Source organism: Rhinolophus sinicus, linkage group LG11 (genome assembly GCF_036562045.2).
Source record: "Rhinolophus sinicus isolate RSC01 linkage group LG11, ASM3656204v1, whole genome shotgun sequence".
NCBI lineage: Eukaryota > Metazoa > Chordata > Mammalia > Chiroptera > Rhinolophidae > Rhinolophus > Rhinolophus sinicus.
The window spans coordinates 29274553-29293365 of record NC_133760.1 but is presented as its reverse complement, the minus strand read 5'-3'; the positions used below and the strand labels follow the sequence as shown (position 1 = coordinate 29293365).

Below are 18813 nucleotides of genomic sequence, written 5' to 3'. Positions count from 1 at the left end.
GAGGCAGGAAGACCAGTCACTGGTTCAGGAAAAAGGTGATGGTGACATGGACAAATTTGGGTGGTGGTGGTGTAACTTGGAGAAAAAAGAGAAGTAGATGAACTTATTGATAAGGTTGAAATATTGATAAGGTAGAATCAACAGTTGTTGGTGATTGATTGGTAAAATAAGTCAAGGGCAAAGTCCAGGTTTTTGACTTGGCAACTGGTTGGAAAGGTGAGAAAGAGACCCAGGAAGGATGAAGATGTTGAGCATGGTCTAGAGAAGAGGAGGGGAAATCGTGAATGTGGTGTTTGAACGTGTTGAGTCTGAGGTATTTTTTGAGATGTTCAAGCTACGTCAAATCAGTGATTGGATTTATAGACCTGGAGCTCAGAGAAGTTATATATCAGAGATATATGAGATCTGACCATTAAGTTCACGAACTTGTTGCAACAATGTTGCTAACCTTTTTTGATATCAGAGGGATTATTCATTATGAATTTGTACCAACTGGACAAACAGTTAACCAAGTTTACTATTTGGAAGTGCTGAAAAGGTTGCATGAAAAAGTTAAATGACCTGAGCTTTTCGCCAACAGTTCATGGCTCTTGCAGCACGACGATGTCTGTGAGCGAGTTTTTAGCCAGTAAACAAGTGCATTGGAACACCCTCCCTACTCACCTGATCTGGTCCCCAATGACTTGTTTCTTTACCTGAAGATAAAGGAAAGATTGACAGGAAGATATTTTGATGACATTCAGGACATCAAGGGTAATACAATGACAGTTATGATGGCCATTCCAGCAAAAGGGTTCCAAAATTGCTTTGAGGGGTGGACTAGGTGCTGGCGTCGGTGTATAGCTTCCCAAGGGGAGTACTTCGAAGGTGACTGTAGTGATATTCAGCAATGAGGTATATGCAGCACTTTTTCTAGGATGAGTTTGCAAACTTAATTATCAGATCCCATACATTTGTGTACCATCTACATATAGTTAGTTTTTAAAATCATAGACATGGATGAGACAATCTAGAAAGAAAATGTACCATGGAAAAAGAGGAGGATCTGTGCCGTGCCTTAACTCCAATATTTAACAGCTGGATAGAAGAGAGTAATTTTACAAAAAACTGAGAAGCGGCCAAAGAGGTAGGAGCAAAACCAGGAAGGTTTTCAAGTATGAAGTGCTCGATAAAGTCAATTGTTGCTGAGAGTTCAGGTGAAACGATAATTGGCAAATGCCCATTGAGTGAGCAACATGAAATTTAATTTTCATTGTTAAAGCTGTTTAAAGAAGTGGGTGAAATCCAGATTGGAGTCGGTTGAGGAGGGAGTAGAAGGTGAGAAAATAAATCCAATGAATATAGGCAAATTAGAGTATTTTGGTTGTGAAGGTGAAGAGAGAGAGGCTAATAGTCAAATAAAGATATGAGAATGAGGGAGTTTTTTTCAAGAAGGAAGAGAATTAAGTTAAAAAGCTAAAGAGGAGTCCATTGAACAGAAGTTGAGTTCTGAAGAGGGAGTGAATAACAAAAATGTATAGTTTTTGAAAAAGTGAGAGGGGATGAAATCTGAAACTCTGACGGAGGAAGGACTGACCTTTAGCAGAAGCTAGAACAACGTGTATTATATATTGTAACACAGTCTAAGAAGGAAGTCAGAAAGCTAAGGGAGGTTTAGGTGCTTGCCTCGAAGAGGTGAGAAGTCTGTATCTGATGGCTTTTCTTTTGTCTGGGAAGGAAGAGAAGGCATGTGGTCAGAAGATGGGTGGGGAAAGTTCTTGTGGAGAGGGGCAAAGGGTTGCAGGTGAGTGTTGAAGCGATCGTAAATGGATGTCGGTAATCATGAATTCCTTGTGAGCGAAGCTGCCCTCGTGTGAGTTTCTCCATTCAGCATTTGCCTGCTTGGGTTTGGGAGAAGGCAAGGAGAAACCAGAGTGTTGGGGCCACCAGGGTTGTGATTGCTGAAGACAGTTCTGCATTTCTCAAAACATTCTCCTGACAGATGTTAACAGGTATATTGAGCGGGAAAAAACATCATCAACAACAAAAACTTCCTTGGTCAAAGAAGTTTGGGAGAACCACTATATACTCTCTTCTATTCTTCATATGCACGTGAACATATTTGAAATTCTGAGGGTTTTACATTTGAAAACCCAGTTAAATTTACTGTAGTCAACTTTTTCAAGCATATTTGCATCCAGAGTGTTCTGTGTATGTTTCATGTGTTGTCTCTGTTAAGTTCTCACAGTTTGGTTTATGATGGATTAGATCATTAGGAGTTCCCTCCATTCACCTTACGCCTACATAAAAGGACAGGAGCCTTTATTCATTTCATTCAACACCTCTACGTTATCTGTAGTTAGCCATTTAAATCCACATCGATTTAGGGTAGAGCAATAGCTAACCCTTTCTGCAATGTACCTCATTCTTTATGAATAGCAGCTCCAGGTGCTATCCACTTGTTATCAATTCTTGCTGTAAACTTTAAAAAACGAACAATAAACTGGCTTCCTTATTGTTCTCCTAGGACCATAAGAAGCCACCTTGAAAACTGGCAAGGAAAACAGGGCCAATGACCATGCCAGATGGTTAGGATCAGGGCTGGCGGGGAGGGTGGCAACCGGAGTTACTTGTATTTTATTTTACTACTATAGTAACCAATGTTTTCATAGGTCTTTACAGTCTACAGATTGCTCTCATGTGTGTTGTTTTACAGAATTACATTGAATTATTGTTGAGCAAGTTACAACTGTTACCGGTGAGAGGAAGGAACATAGCTTGGGAGGGGGGTGGGTAACAAATGAGTAGATACATTGAGGAAAAAAGAGAGGAGCTGGGAAGGGAGCTGAAATAATATTAGGGACAGTGGTCTAAATAATGCATTCTCAGTGGAGGTGGTAGTGCTTCCAAGGGAGTAAAAAGTCTTTCTGGGGGACAAAAAAAATCTTAGATATTACAGTGGTTTGGTGACCCTCCAAAGGGCCACAGCACAAAAACAGATATACAGTATATTTGTGGTTAAGATTTCATGGTGGGGGACAATTAGGAAAAACATGTCTGCAAAGGCTTGTTGAGGGTGAGGAGTGATAATGAAAAAGAGGTAGAGGAACACTGGTCTAAACCCTGCGGTGCCTGTAGAACTTTGTGACATCCATGAATGGTTCTTCTGTCCCCAGATGAGTCAGACAATGAATTTTTCTATCACAGCATCTGCCTGTGGCTTCATTTGTCCTGCCCATCTTCTCCAAGGCCCTCAAATGACCATGTTTTACCACGTAAATTCTTTTCTTTCCTGACACAGCTGACTGAATTAGGTAGACGTAAGCCAAGACCAGTTAAGGTGCAGACTGGCCAGTGAGTGATTGGTCCTGGGAAGCCTGGCTGCACTCACTTCCTCTCCTCAAACTCCTGTGGTTCTGCTCTGTGTTTTTATAACATCTATTCTACCAGCCCTTTGAAGTGACTTGAGTGGGGACCAAAAGAGCCCAGGTATCTCCCCAGACAGGACACTTGGCCTGGTCGTGTGCCATTTGAGTGAGGTTGAATGTGATTGAGTGAGGATGGAAGAGAAATCTATTTGAATCATCAGCTCTTCATCTTTATTTATCTTATTTATCCGACTAACATAGAATAGGGTTTCTCCCCAGCTGCAGCACTGACATTTTGGACCAGGAAATTCTTTGTGGGACAGAGAGCTTTCCTGTGCATTGTAGTAGGTTTAGCAGCATCCCAGGCCTCTCCCCCACTAAATGCCAGTCCCCACCCCAAGTTGTGACAACTGAAAATGTCCCCAGACATTGCCACATGTCCCTTGGGGGAGGGGCAAAATCGCCTCCAGTTGAGAACTACTGATGGGGAGAAACTAGATCAGAAAGTGATCCGTCTCCTAATTGTATCGGTGCAACGCCAGAAAGGGCTCGTAATCTGCTGTGAAACATCACCTTAAGGAGGCTGTTGCTAGAAATGATGGAAGACCCTCCTTGAGAGCCAAGACCTGTTGTTACCATGACCTTCACAGCTAACACTTAGTGAGTGCTCGCTTATGTGCTGGAAGCTTGCTAAGCACGGTCCGTATTGCTACTATTCTCCCCACCCTACAGCTGAGGGAACTGAGTCATGGAGATGTTACGGGACTTGCCTCAAGTCACCCAACTCCGTAGTAATAGCAGAGTCTCCTAGGCCGTGTGGTTCCGGAGCCCATGAGCACATGACCTCTTTGTCATACTGTTCTTCCTGTAACATCTGTGCTTGTTTATCTTCCAAAACACTCAGCACAGTACCAAGCACATAACAGGTTCTCACTAGACCCTATAGATTCTGTCCATATTGACACTGACGTGTCCTGGGGCACTTTGTCCCAGATCTCTGCTTCACGAGGCTGTCTGCTCAAATAGCGCTTTCTCAGTGAAGACGTCCCTTATCACCGTCTTTAGAACAGCACCCTCCTTCACTCTCTAGCTCCTTACCCTGCTTTATTCTTCCTCATAGTACTTACCATCATCTGACATGTGTATTTATAGTTTGTTCCTCCACCCCCAACAGACTACAATATGAGCTGCACATAAGGAGGGGCTTTGCCTGCTGTTTACTGCTGTATCCCCAGCACCTAGCACATTCCTTGGCGTGTAGTAGATGTCCATTAAACGTATGGAATGAATGAAGAAACCCTTTAACTGAAATGCTATATTCAAATCTCTTCACTCTGGTTATTCATAATTACTTTTTCCTCAATACTGCATTTAAAAACTAATCTTTCTTCGAATGACCAGGAACATTTATTCAGAAGAGGGGCGTAGCTCTCGACAGAAATGCCAGGGTCCTGGGATCTCCAACAAATGCCTGCCACAGATTTATTGTTACCTGGCCTTTGTCACGCACATATATTCATTTTTAATTTGGCTTTGCTAGTCTGTGAAAGTAATTTAATAGAGGTCATGATAATATGCAGTCAGTGATATTAATTTATATTTAGCTTGGGTTTAAATCACATAGTAAATTATAAACTGTTTTTGAGAAACATTTTACAGACAACACAATGGCAGACTTTTGCACAAAAGTAATCAGAAGTTGATTCTACCTTCCCATGTCTCTCTGTAACAATTATTCATAAGTTGAAAAGAATAGTTTTAATTAAAATTTATTAAAAATGTAACACTTGTTCTCATTATGTAGAAAATGAAGCCACATAGTAACACAGTTAAATTACAGTCAAAGCCCCTTTGTTTCAAAACTATCCCTTTCTCACCCTCCAAAAAATTACTTAAAATTTTGACTCATTTCTCTCCCCAAAGTGGAGGCTTAAGCCAGTTGCCCAGTATTATTATTTTTTTTGTAAAAACATCAGTTGCTGTCGTGCAATGAGGCATTTCAGGCAATTATGTTAGCTCTAGATTTGAGAGAGCTCATTCCCCAAACCTGAATACTAGCCCTGAGAAATTTAGGTCAAATTCATCCTTCATTTGTGTTTAAACATCGTCAGACCCCTTGCAGCAAAATAGGCTGAGAGGAGGCAAACAGATGCCTTTCTGTTGCTGCGGTTTGGAGATGGAACAGATGTCTCCAAATTAGAAAGGACGTTTAGCAGAACACCATCTTCCACATTCGTCGCAGGTTCCCAGCTCCCCAAACGCCCCATATCCCATAGTTGGTGTACTGCCACTCATCATTGAATTCCAGTGCCAGCGGCCTGAACGCATCAACCGGAGACTGTTCCATAGGGAGACTAACTCTCACTCAACACCAGGTCAGGTTTTTTAGAGATGTTGTATAGCATGATTTTATGCTTATGTCTTATGTTTGTAGAAGCAAGAAGCATTTGCCTGGGAGGGCGTAGGCTCTTGAGGAGTGGCTTGGGTTTGGATGTTAGAATAAATTCACTCTGTTAAAGCCACGTATAAATGAACCACAAAGATGCAGCTGGCAAAGGTAGCTACTCAAGCATCTAAGGTGGTGGCACAGCCCAAGAACTACTTGGCAGAGTCCAGTGGGAGAATTCCCATCTGACTTTGAGGGAGCTTTATGATGTGAGGGCCATGTCAGAAATGGGCGTAGGAACAAAGGGAAGATGAAATAATGGTATTTCTTAGGTTTGGACAAAGTGAAAGATTTGGAAAGTTAGGACTCAGAGGTCTGTGGGGTTCCAGACAGATATAGATCTCCTTCCTATTCCTTCCAGCCTGAGGACAGCACCAATCAATGTCAGGAGTAAGGGGTGTAGATAGTCGGCAGGCCCTGAAAAGTCACCTGTTTGGAGTAAGAAGGCCAAGAGTGTTGCTGCCCAGTGCAGGGTGTACTTACTGCCAGGCTGGCCACGGAACAGTCACCACGGTCGCTGCTGTATGTACAGAATCCCATCCCCCGTCCTGGGAGTTTCCAATTCCAGCAACTCTGAAGTAGGTCCTAGCAAAATGCATTTTTAACTAATGGTTCTGCTGTACAACATTTCTTGTTAGGAGAGGGGACCAGGAAGAGGTAAACAGCACCCGTCATACTGAAGTCCTCTGGCTGAGGGATCAGATGAAAAGAACAGTGCCCAGACCCTGGAGTAATGCATATAGTATTATTACAACTCAGGCCTCACACAAGAGACAAAGGGCCTAGTTGCTGGTTGTCTACTTTCTACAAATTCTTAAGAGGGCAAAGTTTGTCATCTGACACCAAACACATTGTCTTGGCATGTTTTCTATGTGTGGGTGATAGGTAATAGCAAAAGTGTAAAAAAAAAAAAGCATAAAAGGGGACACTTCAAACAGATTCTTATTTTGGAATTTTAATGTTAACAGATGGCAGCTTCACAGGTCAAAATCCTCTGTGTGTGAGGAAAACACTGAGGGGAAATGACATCCAAATTGGGCCCAGCCATTCCATGAACTTCAGAACGTGCTCTGTTGTACAGAGATTTGGTTTTGTATTTGTGATAATGGATAGCTGTAATGGTCAAACTCATGGGCAAACATCCAACCCTGTTCCCCATTCCCTTTTTGAATCCACTGGGAGCTCTGAGGGCTTAGAGTTTACGTCCCCGTGGAATATACTGGTGGGCTCTTTGCTGGAAGACCCATTTCCCTGGTTTTTCCTGTCTCTCCCCTTTCCCACTGGGCAAGGTGTAGAAAGAGAAGTTCATGGATTTATTCCACTGATACTGCGTGGTGCCAAACAGGGCCCCTGGCCACAGAGCCTCCATGGTGCACATAGATAAGAAGGCCGAGAAGAGAAGAGACACCATGCTCCATCTTCAGTGGTGGAATGTGCCGCTCACATAAGATTACTGAGTCTCTTTTCTAGACATGAGTGGAGACGCAAAGCGTTCTCCATTTGAGCCTGTGTGGGCACAACTTGCGCTCACGTGTATACTGACAGAGACATAATTAAGGCTCAGACGGGGCCTTCAGTTAACGTGGTGCCCTGTGGAGACAGAGCCTCCTCAACCCTCTCTGTAGAATTGCTGGAAGAGGGCCCTGGTAGACAGAAGATCCAGCGACAAGTTTCTCTGCTCTGACTCAGATGTGACGAGGCGGTAGCCCAGCAAATTCATGGTCTGGTGGCAGATTCTCTGCAGGTGAGAAACATTTTCGTAAGGCAAGGACCAGCGCCAGGCTTGAGAGACGTTGAGGGCATTCCTGGAATTTGTATGGAAGGCATGAGTACCCATGCCCTTGCCTCGAGTGATGTTGTGCACCCAGGTCTGGAGCTGGGGCAAGAATTCCAACCCTGCGTATTCATACATTCGGGCGGTCTGGGCCAGGGGGTCTCGGACCAGGTCCTCATAGCGCATGAGCAGGTAGCGCCGCCTCAGAGCTTTAGGCAAGGACTGCACAGCCTTGTAGATCTCCAGCTGGCTGCGGCAGATGACCTGCATCACGTAGTAGGCTTGCTCCTCCTTCGTGAGTTTCTGCCCCTCCGGCCCCATCACAATTCGACTGTCAATCATGAGTTCTTTCTTGGTGCGTTCTCGGGAACGGAACACCGCCCGGGGGTCCCGGACCAGGTGCACGATGTGCAGATTAAGGGAGGGGTCTGTGAGCAGCGGGTAGAGCACCTGCAGGTTGAAGAAGCGCACCTCCTTGAGCACCACGTGGCTGTAGTTGCGGCAGGCCCTTCCCACCACCTCAAAGGGCTGCCTACTGCACAGGAGATGGCAGTGAGCCTGGGATGTGATGGTACCCCGCGGGAAGACGTAGCAGGCAGGCGGGGAGCACAGGGCCCTGCTGCTGTCCCACTGGAAGAGGCTGGACAGTGTTCGGAGACCAGGTTTCATGTAGGCATCAAAGACACTCATGTCACACAGAAAGATGGCCCGGATCAGATCCCGCACTGCCATGTGCAGCCTCCAGGGGGTGCTTTGAGTGAAGGTCATCCAGACGTGCCAGGCGGGCTCCATCAGGTAGAAGACGTCTGGGTGCTGCCCGAAAAGCTGCCCCACAAAAGAAGAGCCAGAGCGCCAGGAAGACAGGACCAGCACGTGCATGGGCTTGGGCTCCTCCCTCCTACACAGGGAGTTGAGGTTGTGGCTGTACAGATGGATGACGAGAGCTAAGAGGGCCATCTGGGAAACCAGGAACAACAGCAGTGGCCTCACTTTTTTGGGCAGTGTCATCGTGCTGAAGTGTCCTTTAAGGAACAAGCACAAGGGCTGTGTTAGGCTGTTGTTTTGGTGTCTGCCTTCCATCCGCTTTCTAGCCAAAGCCACCACGTCCCTCACCCCACACCGAGGAGCAATGTCAAGTGCTGGAGCCTTCTTGTGACCAAGTGCACAAATCCCTCTTGGCAGTTCCTGTCCCTCGTAGCTGCTGTGTCAATAAGTTCTATTGATTTTAGGCTCTTGACCTCCTCCCTCCTGGTCTTTCTTGTCCATTGAACTACCAAAAAATATCTGAGGAAATATGGTACTTTATCAATGCAGGGGAACAGCTCCACCCTGGCCCCCTGGTGACATGCATGTGTTCACACAGGCAACTAGGCAAAGCTTCGCTGCCGTGTGACCCAAGTTTCAGCTGAAAGCCCTGTGGTTCCTTCTCAAACTAAGGAAGATATAAGCTGGCTTGTGAGGAACTGCCATAAGGCCATCACCCACCCACCCCCATCTTGAGATTGCTACAAGGTCGTTTCTCATTATCTTCCTTCATCTCTTTTAAGCCCTGGACTTTTAATCCCCTGAAGGTCATGGCTACAGTCAATAAAGCTGCTTGGCTTTAGTTTGGAGTTGTCTCCTCAGTATCATCTAGTCCCTTCTGATTTGGTCTCGTTGTGTGGCACTAGGAACATGAGGAGCTGCCCCAATGCTGACTTCACATATGTGCAGATAATGAATTATCTGAAACTATTTCGGTTGAATTGTTGTCTCCGTAGCAGCCAACTCTATAAAGTATGGCAAGCCCGCCTAAGACCTGCAGTAGTGGTGCTTGTGGCCTATTAGCCACTATGCCGCTGCTTGGGGTAATACTTGATACTTGACACAACCTACGCAGGACTGCCCAGTATGGTTGTGCAGGTTGTGCACTGCATAACCCTAGGGAATGCCATCTCATCAAGAATTTAAGATATTTACTATAAAAATATATTCTGGTAGGTGACAGTAAAATACGTTGTTCTAACAGAATAAGTATATTAGGATGATTTGCCAGTTGTTAATGTTAAATATCTAGAGAAATGAATTGCACTTTTTAATTCACACTAAAGCTCATATAGACTGGTGGCAACCCTGACTTACTCCCATCACAATCAGGGCACTTTGTGCAAAAAGACCATGGTTCCCAGTGCCATGCTAGGGTATTATTCCAACAGAGATGTGAACCCTCTTTAAGGGCTAAGATGACTCTGGGTCTTTTTGGGTGACCTCCTGGCATAAATAACTATTAAGAGAGAGAATAGCTAGTTCACAAAGTGTAAAATATTAATAGTAGCTAATTTGTATATCACTATATACCCCAGAAATTCTTCCTTCAAACTTTAATAAAGAAGAGAAAATATATTTCTAGGCAGTAACTGGAGCTGGATATAGGGTTTGCTGTTTTCCTGGTGATAGGTCTTATTGCCAATTTTTCAATAGGTAACAGTTACATGGTTCAAATTGTTTTTAAGAATATCATTATTATGGACATTGAATCCACAGACTCAGAATTTAAAGGAAGGTTCTGCATATAGAAAGGAAATAAGAGGAGTACTTGCCAGCCTGCAGCCTAGCCTGGCGCACTCCAGCTCTGCAACAGATGGAATGACAAGCAGTGGGGAATCCTGTGACAGTCAGTGGGGTCTGCAGAGGAGCATTGTAGTCATAAATTAGAAAACTTCTAGAGCTATTTGTAAACAGGGGCAGTGACATACTTTTTAAAGGGGTCTACATTATTGTGCTGGGGGAAAGAACACTTAAAAATTTTATCAGCTGCTGAATCAGTAACCTCTTCTCTATTTACTAACAGCTAGTATTTACTTATTAGCTGGTGTTTTTTCATCACTATCAGTGAAAAGTCTACTTCCACTACCTGTTTTCCACCCGCCCATTTCTCAGCTTGCCCCCAGATAGCAACGGGCTTCATCGTTCCTGTGTCCTGTCAGTTGCTTTACGCACACACAAGGAAATTCAAATGTACAGATAGTCTTCACTTTTTCCCCGCTTTATAATACAAACAGTAGCTATTTCTTCACACTGTGCCGCACCTTGTTTCTTTTAGCTTAGCAATATATCTTGGAGAGATTTCCGTGGCCGTACATAAAGTATTTCCTCATTCCTTTTTAGCTCTACATACATAGAATTCTATTGTGTGGATGTAGCACAGTTTGTTTAACCAGTTTTGTCATTGATGGGTTCTTGGGTTATTTTCAGTCTTTTGCCATTTCAAAAACTTTGAATAATGACCTTTACGTTCACACATCATTAAACATGTAAGATGTAAGCTAAATCCCCAGAAGTGGAATGGCTGAGTCCAAGAGTACGCATATATGTACCTTTGATAACTCTTGCTCAGAGAGCCTTCATACTGGTCCTCCAGAGAGTCTAGGGAGTGGATTTTAGAGGAGGAATTGGGCAGCCACAGAAGTGGCTTTTGGAGTTTATAGCTTGCTTCCTGAAGAGGTAGAGCATTCTGTGGGTTCATGTGCTTCCCTTGGAAGTCCCCTGAACCTTCTGGGAAGCATGTAATGACCCAAGCCAAACCTTGTGTGGCAATGGCACCGAAACCTCTCTCTCCCATTCATTACAACAATGCATTTCCTCCGTATGTGCCACAAGGATCCAGTGTGGATCATCTGTCCTTGGTGGCCAACAAATGCTTTGCTATGTGCCAGGGAAATGTCAATGAACATTAATTCCTGTCTTGGCCCTGAAGATAAGAGCAGGAACAGCTAAGTGATGCTCCTAGTTATTTTAAGCTTGAGCCCAAAAGGAAATGATGAGAAACTAGGGCATTATTGATGATGGCCCAAGAATGCCCCCACCCCAAAGACTGAAGAGGGACTTTAGCAAGAGATCTTCTCCCAAGGCAATATGAGTATGCGGAAAAGTTTGGAACAAAGATAGGAAACGATGGAGCAAAAGAGAGAGGAAACTAAAGAGAACTTGACCTGTGCACAATTATGAGGAAACTGGGATAGAATTTTATAAGTGGGCCTATGAACAACTCAAGGAAAAGCTAACATTTCTTAGGGATTAGGAAAGTAGACCTTTCAGGGTTACTGACTCCCTCCCCTATCCAGGCTTTGAGCCAACTCAGTGTCCTGAGCCCTCCTGGACTGCCAGTAGCTCCTAGCCTCATGCCTGTTCTCTCCCAGAGCTGGAATCAGGCCTTCTAATTCTGTCCCCACTTGTCCTTAGTTTTCCACGGTTCTCAGGAATTCCCATGGAAACCCTCTGACTTCTTCCTCTGCTTTTTCTTTCCATGGGCACTTCCCCTGGCTAGAAAGAAAGTATGCTTTTGTAAAGTGAGTCCCATCTCTTGTCACTGGAATCCAGACATATCCTGGATCTAGACAAGCCATGGCAGGGCTGACCAGACAGCTAAGGAACACTTTAAGGTGTGTCTTGGGCAAAGCTCATCTCTGCAGAGACTATAATCAGTGGTAGAGGAGGACACTCTTAAGACCCTGGGAGAAGCGAGGTCATGTGGCTCCCTGAAGAAAAGGAAACTGAAGCTTTTTATGGCAATCTCCTCTAATCTAATCACCACTTCTCTCCAGCTGGCCTACACTGACCTCCTCTGTAGTTCTTAGAGTTGATAAGCATTTGTGAGAAGTCTGTGACATGATCCCATCTCGGAGTCCCTCATCTACCTTCCTGAGTGTTCTTTTGTGGCTTTAGTTGCATGCTTGAATCCTACCCTCCCTGTTGCCAGAACCCCAAATCTGCTCCTCTCTAGCCTGGTTTTGATAGTACGTAGCCTCTCTTCTGTCTCTCAGCTCTTTCCATCATCCACTGCTGCCAAAAACTATCTTTTTAAAGCACAAGTCTATCATCCCCCGCCCCCTAAAATCCTCCAATAACTTTTGAGGGGAAGCAGAGTTTGCCACCCCAAAATATGCATTTGGGGATATTGATTATTTTAAGCTGGTTATTTTTAAGAAACAGAAGACTCAGAAAGAACCTTTCGCCTGTCCCCCTAACCGATTTAAAGAATTTAATAGAGGACCTGCTCCATAAAGGGAGCCTGTTGTCACTGATAACTATAGTTGATGTAAACTAAGTATAGACAAGATCCTCTCTGTGTCCCATTGTTAAAGATGGCCCAGCAAACATTTAGTTACCAAACATTTGCCTTTCATCTCCATTTGAGTTGCCTTCATGCCCTCCGAAGTCTCAGATCATAACCCCCTTCCCATTCCCATCTCCTTAGCTCAAGATGACATATGAGTCTTAACCGCCCCCATAAGTAGATATGTAATAAATTTGGTCGTTTTCTCCTGTTAATCTGTCTCATGTTAATTTGATTATTAGTCCAGCCAGAAGAATTTAAAAAGTTAGGAGGAAATATTATTTTTCCTCCCCCACACTTTCCAACACATACAAGATTAAGTTGAAATCCCCAAGTCTTGTTTTTTTCCGAAACATTTATGAAGTTTTATTGAAAACATAAAATACAGAAACACCAGATTTTAAAGTAAAACTGACAGCATTTCCCAGAACTTTCCTAATACTGCCCTATTCTTATCACTATTAAAAAACAAAACCAAATTCCCCAGATCCCCAAGTCTTATACCGAGGGTCCTTTGGGATCTAATCTTTGGTCTCCTGTCAGTCCTCTCCTTTCTGGTACCTTAGGCTCCAGGCTTTACTTTCAGTTCTTCCCAACTTGCCCTGTTATTCAGAAGCCCTGAGACGTTTGCAAGACCTCTCCTCCCTCAAGACTCTGCCCACCCGTCAGCTTTCTCCCTGAACATTATTTCCTGTCCTCCAGCATTTAGTTGTTCCCCAAACTTTCTATTATGTAGCATCCTGCTCTCTATAGTAAACAGCTGTAGGTGAATGTCTCGTCCACCGGCCACTGTAACTTAAGGGTAAAGGCTATATGTCTTGTTTATAGGTACATAAAACTTATAAGCAATTAAGGCTCATTAAATACTTGTTGACTAAATAGATAAATACTTGAATGTGCGAAGAGGCACAGCCATTGTTAGAAAGCAGGTAACTTACTGAGATCCATCAGAAACTGAAACTTGTCCTTTTCTAAAATTCATGTGGATGTCACTCTAGTACCAGTTACTAAAATTTAGGTGATTCCATTGAGTATTGAGCACAGAATCAATACTGTCTCAATTGCGAGATACTAATAAAGTCAGAGACATAGTTTTGATGCAACACGGCACACTTAACCTCACTCCAAAAAAACAAAAATAGTTTCTACACTGAGCATGTGTTAATTAAAACCAGGGGAAAAATGAACATTATTTTAAGAAACATTTATTAATAAGAAATAAAAGCCCCATTGCAGGGCAACAGACTACTTAGATGATTGCCCTTGCTCTCACCAGTTCAGTTAGAAAAAGAAAAAAAAGAAGGAAAAAGCCCTCGGAACATCCCATCATCACCACCCCCCAAAATAATTTAAAAACCTGTTGCCCCAGTGACGGGCAGGTGGTATCATCTTGGCACACAAAGGACAGTCCAGTGTTGAAGATTCATGAGAACTTTAGGATCTTGAAAAACATCACCAAAGGGGTGGCATCTGTGTCAGGCATGGGGACCGTGAGGCACCAGATGGGCAACCTCATCCAGCAGCCTGATGACAGAGGGCTGAATTATAGATGACCCCCCAATTGGAGCCTTTCAGAAACAAAATGAAGAATTCTGAGGATAAAGCCCACACAGACATCAGTTTAAGAGCCCTGGATTGCAGCCACCGATGCATTCCTAACTTAGATTCCCCAGTGTGTGCCTCCCCAACCAGGAATTATAGGTGGCAGAAGATATTTGCACAGAGAACAGAGCTGGGTTGAGAAAACCAACACACACATATAGCTGTAGGCTCCAGAAATTTGTGGAGATAAGCAGCTGGGCAAGGTGTGTGTATACGCTCATGAAAAACTAGACTGAAAGCACCAGGAGATCTGGACCTGGGTCCTTGCCATTACTGTGTCTCTAGTACCAGTGATAGCGCCTGGCACATAATAGGTGCTCATGAAACATTTGTTGAATGAATGACTGAATGAACAAATATTTGTAGGGTGTTTTTTACTCTTTGTAGTTCCCTCATTGACCTGGGTTAAGAGGTGGGACAAGATATTTTTATTTTGCACATATAAAAGTATTTCTTCCCCGCTCTTTTTCTGCCTCCCCCCTCCCCACTCCAGTTCAAGCCGTTGTTTCTCAGTCTAGTTGTGTAGGACACAGCTCCCTGGCCCAGGCTGGTATTATGAGCCTTGCGCTCCCCACAGCTGAGGCCGTCAGTCGGCTGCTCACAGCAGCTCACGCTGGCTGCCAGCCACTCACGCTGGCCACGGGCCACTCATGGCAGTGCACGTTAGCCCACGGCAGCACACAGCAGCCCATGGTAACTCACGCCGACCTCCAGGCGACCTCAGCATTAGGAGCATGTTGCTCCAACCACCTGAGCCATCTGGCCAGCCCAGAAGTATTTCAATTCCAGTTAGAAGTTCCAGACTTGTCCAAAGCTGTACAAGATAGAGGTCTCTTCTACTCTGGCCCATGTACTGGCCTTATCACTTAATCTTTACATCTGAAAGGCACTCTACAACTTTGAAAGCCCTTTTAATCATAGTCATGACAACAATCCAATTAGATATACAGGCGTACCTCATTTTATTGCACTTGGTGCTGCGTTTCTTACAAATTGAAGGCAAGACCTCCCCCAGCAAAAAGATTACAACTCACTTTATTGTGAGACTCGCCTGAGTGCTGTGATCTAGATCCGAGCCTGCAGTATCTAATACGTGACTGTATTAGGACAGTGACGATCCACACCCCCCACTTGTTTCAGAATAAGTAAACTGAACTTTAATTAATTGGCTCAGTGGTGAAAACAGCCCTGCCTGAATCAGAACCCAGGTCTTTTGGGTCCCAGGCCCCAGAGTGTTCAATGATCGCATTACGCTTATCCGGAGCTAGAGACAACGTGCAGCTCCCTGCATCTCTGGCCTGCCACGCCCAGCACCTGAGCAGAGAAGCTGCAGGACCTACAGAGATGTGAGCTCGGATGCCAGGATTTATACTTGATCTTCGCCAAAAGGCCGAGAAGCGATTCGAAGCCAGGGTTTGAACAAGTTAGATGCATCAGAGGACTGTCTACAAACTATCAGAACAGCCCCCTACTGGCATTCTAAGCTCCTTCGGATCCTTTTAGAGAAGGAGCACTGTGGGGATGGGGGACCTACTGTGAGGCAGCTCATGCTTTTTCAGGAAGATTCTCCAGGTATTCTGATTGAGCCCCCCCCTTCCCGCCCCCCCCCCCCCCCTTGCCATGGCTATTGCCATTGTCATTGAAATCCCCAACTTAGCTTCCTGAGGTTACCTGATACTCCGCTCCAGTAGCCCTGGGATAATGGCCCTGCTTTGGAGAGGTACACAGAGAAAGCCCTTCTTACCTTGTGAATGGCTTAGGCTTCCCACTGCTTGAGAGAGGTTCACTGCTGGCTGAGCGGTGCAGCTTTCTCCTCTGACTCACCAACTGCCCTCTTGGCTTCCTCCTCCTCCTCCTCACATTTTGCATAACCGCCCCTTCTCAGAGAAAATTCCACTGCCCTCTACCTTCTGCCAAAAAAAATGACCCACCTTCCAAGATGAGGTTGAGAAAGCATTCACTCCCAGGAAGCCTTGATATTAGCAGCTTCACAGAGAACACACCATTTCTTTAAGGCAGTAAGAAGAAAGAGGGACTACTATAATTCAATAATAACAACAATAATGAGTTAAAAAGTGGTAGTTATTATTGAATTATAATAATGCCTCTTTCTTCTTACTCAGCTGCTGGCGTATTTTTCAGGCCTTGAAAGAGAGAGCAGGCTGAGTTCTAGGATAATCTAGGGCGTGTCTTTGCTGGTTTCCTTCAATTGAGCCCCCGAAAGGCCTTACCAGTATCATAAATGACCAGACCTGTGGTGGTGCCTATTGATTTCAGTTGTCTGGCCCTCCCTCCTCATTTCTCCTGGACGGGGGAAGAGATATTTCTCTTTCTCAAAATGACTCCATGCAGAGATGTAAATTGAAGAGCCAGAGCTAGGCAGTTGGTGTTTCTGCTTTTATTCTTATTACAGAAGTAATACTTGTTGATTATAAAAAACTTGAGAAATACAAAATGCATAAGGAAGACAATATAAATCCCTTTGCATTTTGCTGCCCAGAGAAAACCACTGTTCATCTTTTTTCCCTCCTCATGCAGAAATCTATATAATTGCGATCACACGGAAAAATATAGGTTTGTACCTGCTTTCCCTTGGTGTTTATTTCATTTTAAAACATTTTAAATTATGAAATTAAAATTAGGGCATAGAGATACAATTTATCTAGTAATATGAAAGCACTACCACTTAAAAATAAAAAAACAGAACATTGTCAAAGCTGCTTCAGTATCCCTTCCCTCCTACAACCTCTCCCCACTGTCGTTACTCAGAGGTGACCACTTCCATGGTAAGTAGTTCCTTGCTTTTCCTTCCAGTTTATCACTTCAAGCAATACAATTATAATTTCCCCAGTTTGACCTTTATGTACGTAGAATCATACCACATGCATTCTTTAGAGCTTTGCTTTTTTTACTTCCTGTGATCCTTGTAAGATTCATCACGTTGTTGCACATTATCATAGGGTTGTTTGTTTTGTTTTTTATTACTGTGTAATATTCCACGTGTGAATATACCATGACTTGCCCATGATGTTGTTAATGGACATTTATTTGAGTTGTTGATGGACTGAACCTTCTTGATGGACTTGTCTCCTGGCACACATTTACACATTTATTTGAGTTGTTGATGGACTGAACCTTCTTGACTTGTCTCCTGGCACACATTTACCCAAGTGTCTCTAGGGATGCTGGGACATGGGGGTGTTTGGATCTGATTTTTTTCACTTTATACTGTGTCATAAGCATTTACCCATGTCAACAAATATTTTGAAAGGATTTACCATATGCCAAAATTCTAGTGCTCTATCGTCAGACATTTAGATTGTTTCCAGTTTTTCCCTATTACATATGACACTGTGATCTGAATGACTAACAAAGCACCTAACACAATTCTCGGTACAATTAGCTGCCCCACCGCCTTGCTTACATGTAATACCATAGATCTTAGCTCCTTTAGTTTGTGACTGATAAATCAGGTAGGATGAACTTTTGGAAAGGCCAGGCTGGAAGCAGCCTTTAAGAAATAGGTATTCATAGTAATCAAAACCCCAGTGTATCCAAAACAGAGGGCATTCCCAGTAAGAATTATGGAGTGGGAAGACTATGAAAGAAGACAATTATAGCTACTTTTTGTTCAGGGCTTGCTACAAGCCAGGTACTGCACTTCACACCTAGTTTGGTTATCGTATTCAGTCTTTGCCATGGCCTTCAGAGGTGAATTCCATATCATCCAGATGATAGAATAGAGGCTTGGAGAATGTATCCACAGTTACACGGCTTGTAGTGCAAAGTCTGGACTCAGCCCCATGTTTGAGATCAAGGCCCAGGCTTACTTATTAGACAATGCTACCTAGGGAGGTCTGTTCCCTTTCTCTGTGCTCCTGAGAATAGTCAACATGCAGGGCAGAAGTCTTTCAACAGTTATAGGAATAGAAATTTAACACTCATACGAGCAAATTCCCTGCCTCACCATGTAATCTCCAGCCCTTGCAGCCCTGCAGATGAAGGAGTCTAGTAACCTCATGTGAAAAGAAAAAGAGAGAAATGACATCTTTATCAGTCGCTGATGAACACTGGGCTTTAACCCAGCCCTTTCCAATGTGCTCTTCGTGCTCTTTTGAAGTCTTCCCAAATATGAGGTCACTCCAATACACCACAGATCCTAAATAATTCACATCACCTGCCATCTGCTCTGGTCACTAGCATCTGGTGATAGTTGGCAGGTTCAGAGATTGGGCTGCTCAGGTCTACAGTATTCCACAGTACTGGGAAGAAATTGGAATGCTGGTGTCCGATACCAAAGCCTTCTCGTGGAAACTTCTCAGAGAAAACATCATTTCTTTAAGGCAGCATTGGCCAAGAGAACTTTCTGTGATGAGGACCTCTTAGGTGTCACACTGTCTAATTCAGTAGCCACTATCACATGTGTCCATTGAACCCTTGAAATGTGGCTGATGCTACCGTAGTGGAAAGTGCAGATCCAGTCTCTTTCTGAGTCTCAGAAAATCTGATGAAAGATAAAGACCTTCTCTCTAGAAAAATGCATATTTGC

General features: G+C 44.0%; 2 protein-coding genes across 3 annotated transcripts in view; one reads left to right on the top strand and one right to left on the bottom strand.

Annotated features, from left to right (window-relative positions):
• LOC109461305 (uncharacterized) overlaps positions 1–18813 on the top strand; it is an 81326-nt gene that overhangs the window by 10127 nt on the left and 52386 nt on the right. The window lies entirely within an intron of this gene.
• On the bottom strand, positions 6733–16385 carry CHST4 (carbohydrate sulfotransferase 4). 2 transcript variants are annotated; one of them, XM_074314607.1, is made up of 2 exons: positions 16196–16385; positions 6733–8589 (listed from the first exon to the last, which is right to left on the bottom strand). In XM_074314607.1, the coding sequence occupies exon 2, from the start codon at positions 8573–8575 to the stop codon at positions 7403–7405; it is 1173 nt and encodes a 390-aa protein (XP_074170708.1). In that variant the 5' UTR covers positions 8576–8589; positions 16196–16385; the 3' UTR covers positions 6733–7402. The 2 variants fall into 2 exon arrangements, with proteins under 2 accessions (XP_074170708.1, XP_019609354.2); XM_019753795.2 differs by lacking the exon at positions 16196–16385 and adding an exon at positions 16009–16160.

Excerpts from the sequence above, each read along its gene's own strand:
- CHST4 (XM_074314607.1), bottom strand. The coding sequence starts at position 8,575 with ATGACACTGCCCAAAAAAGTGAGGCCACTGCTGTTGTTCCTGGTTTCC.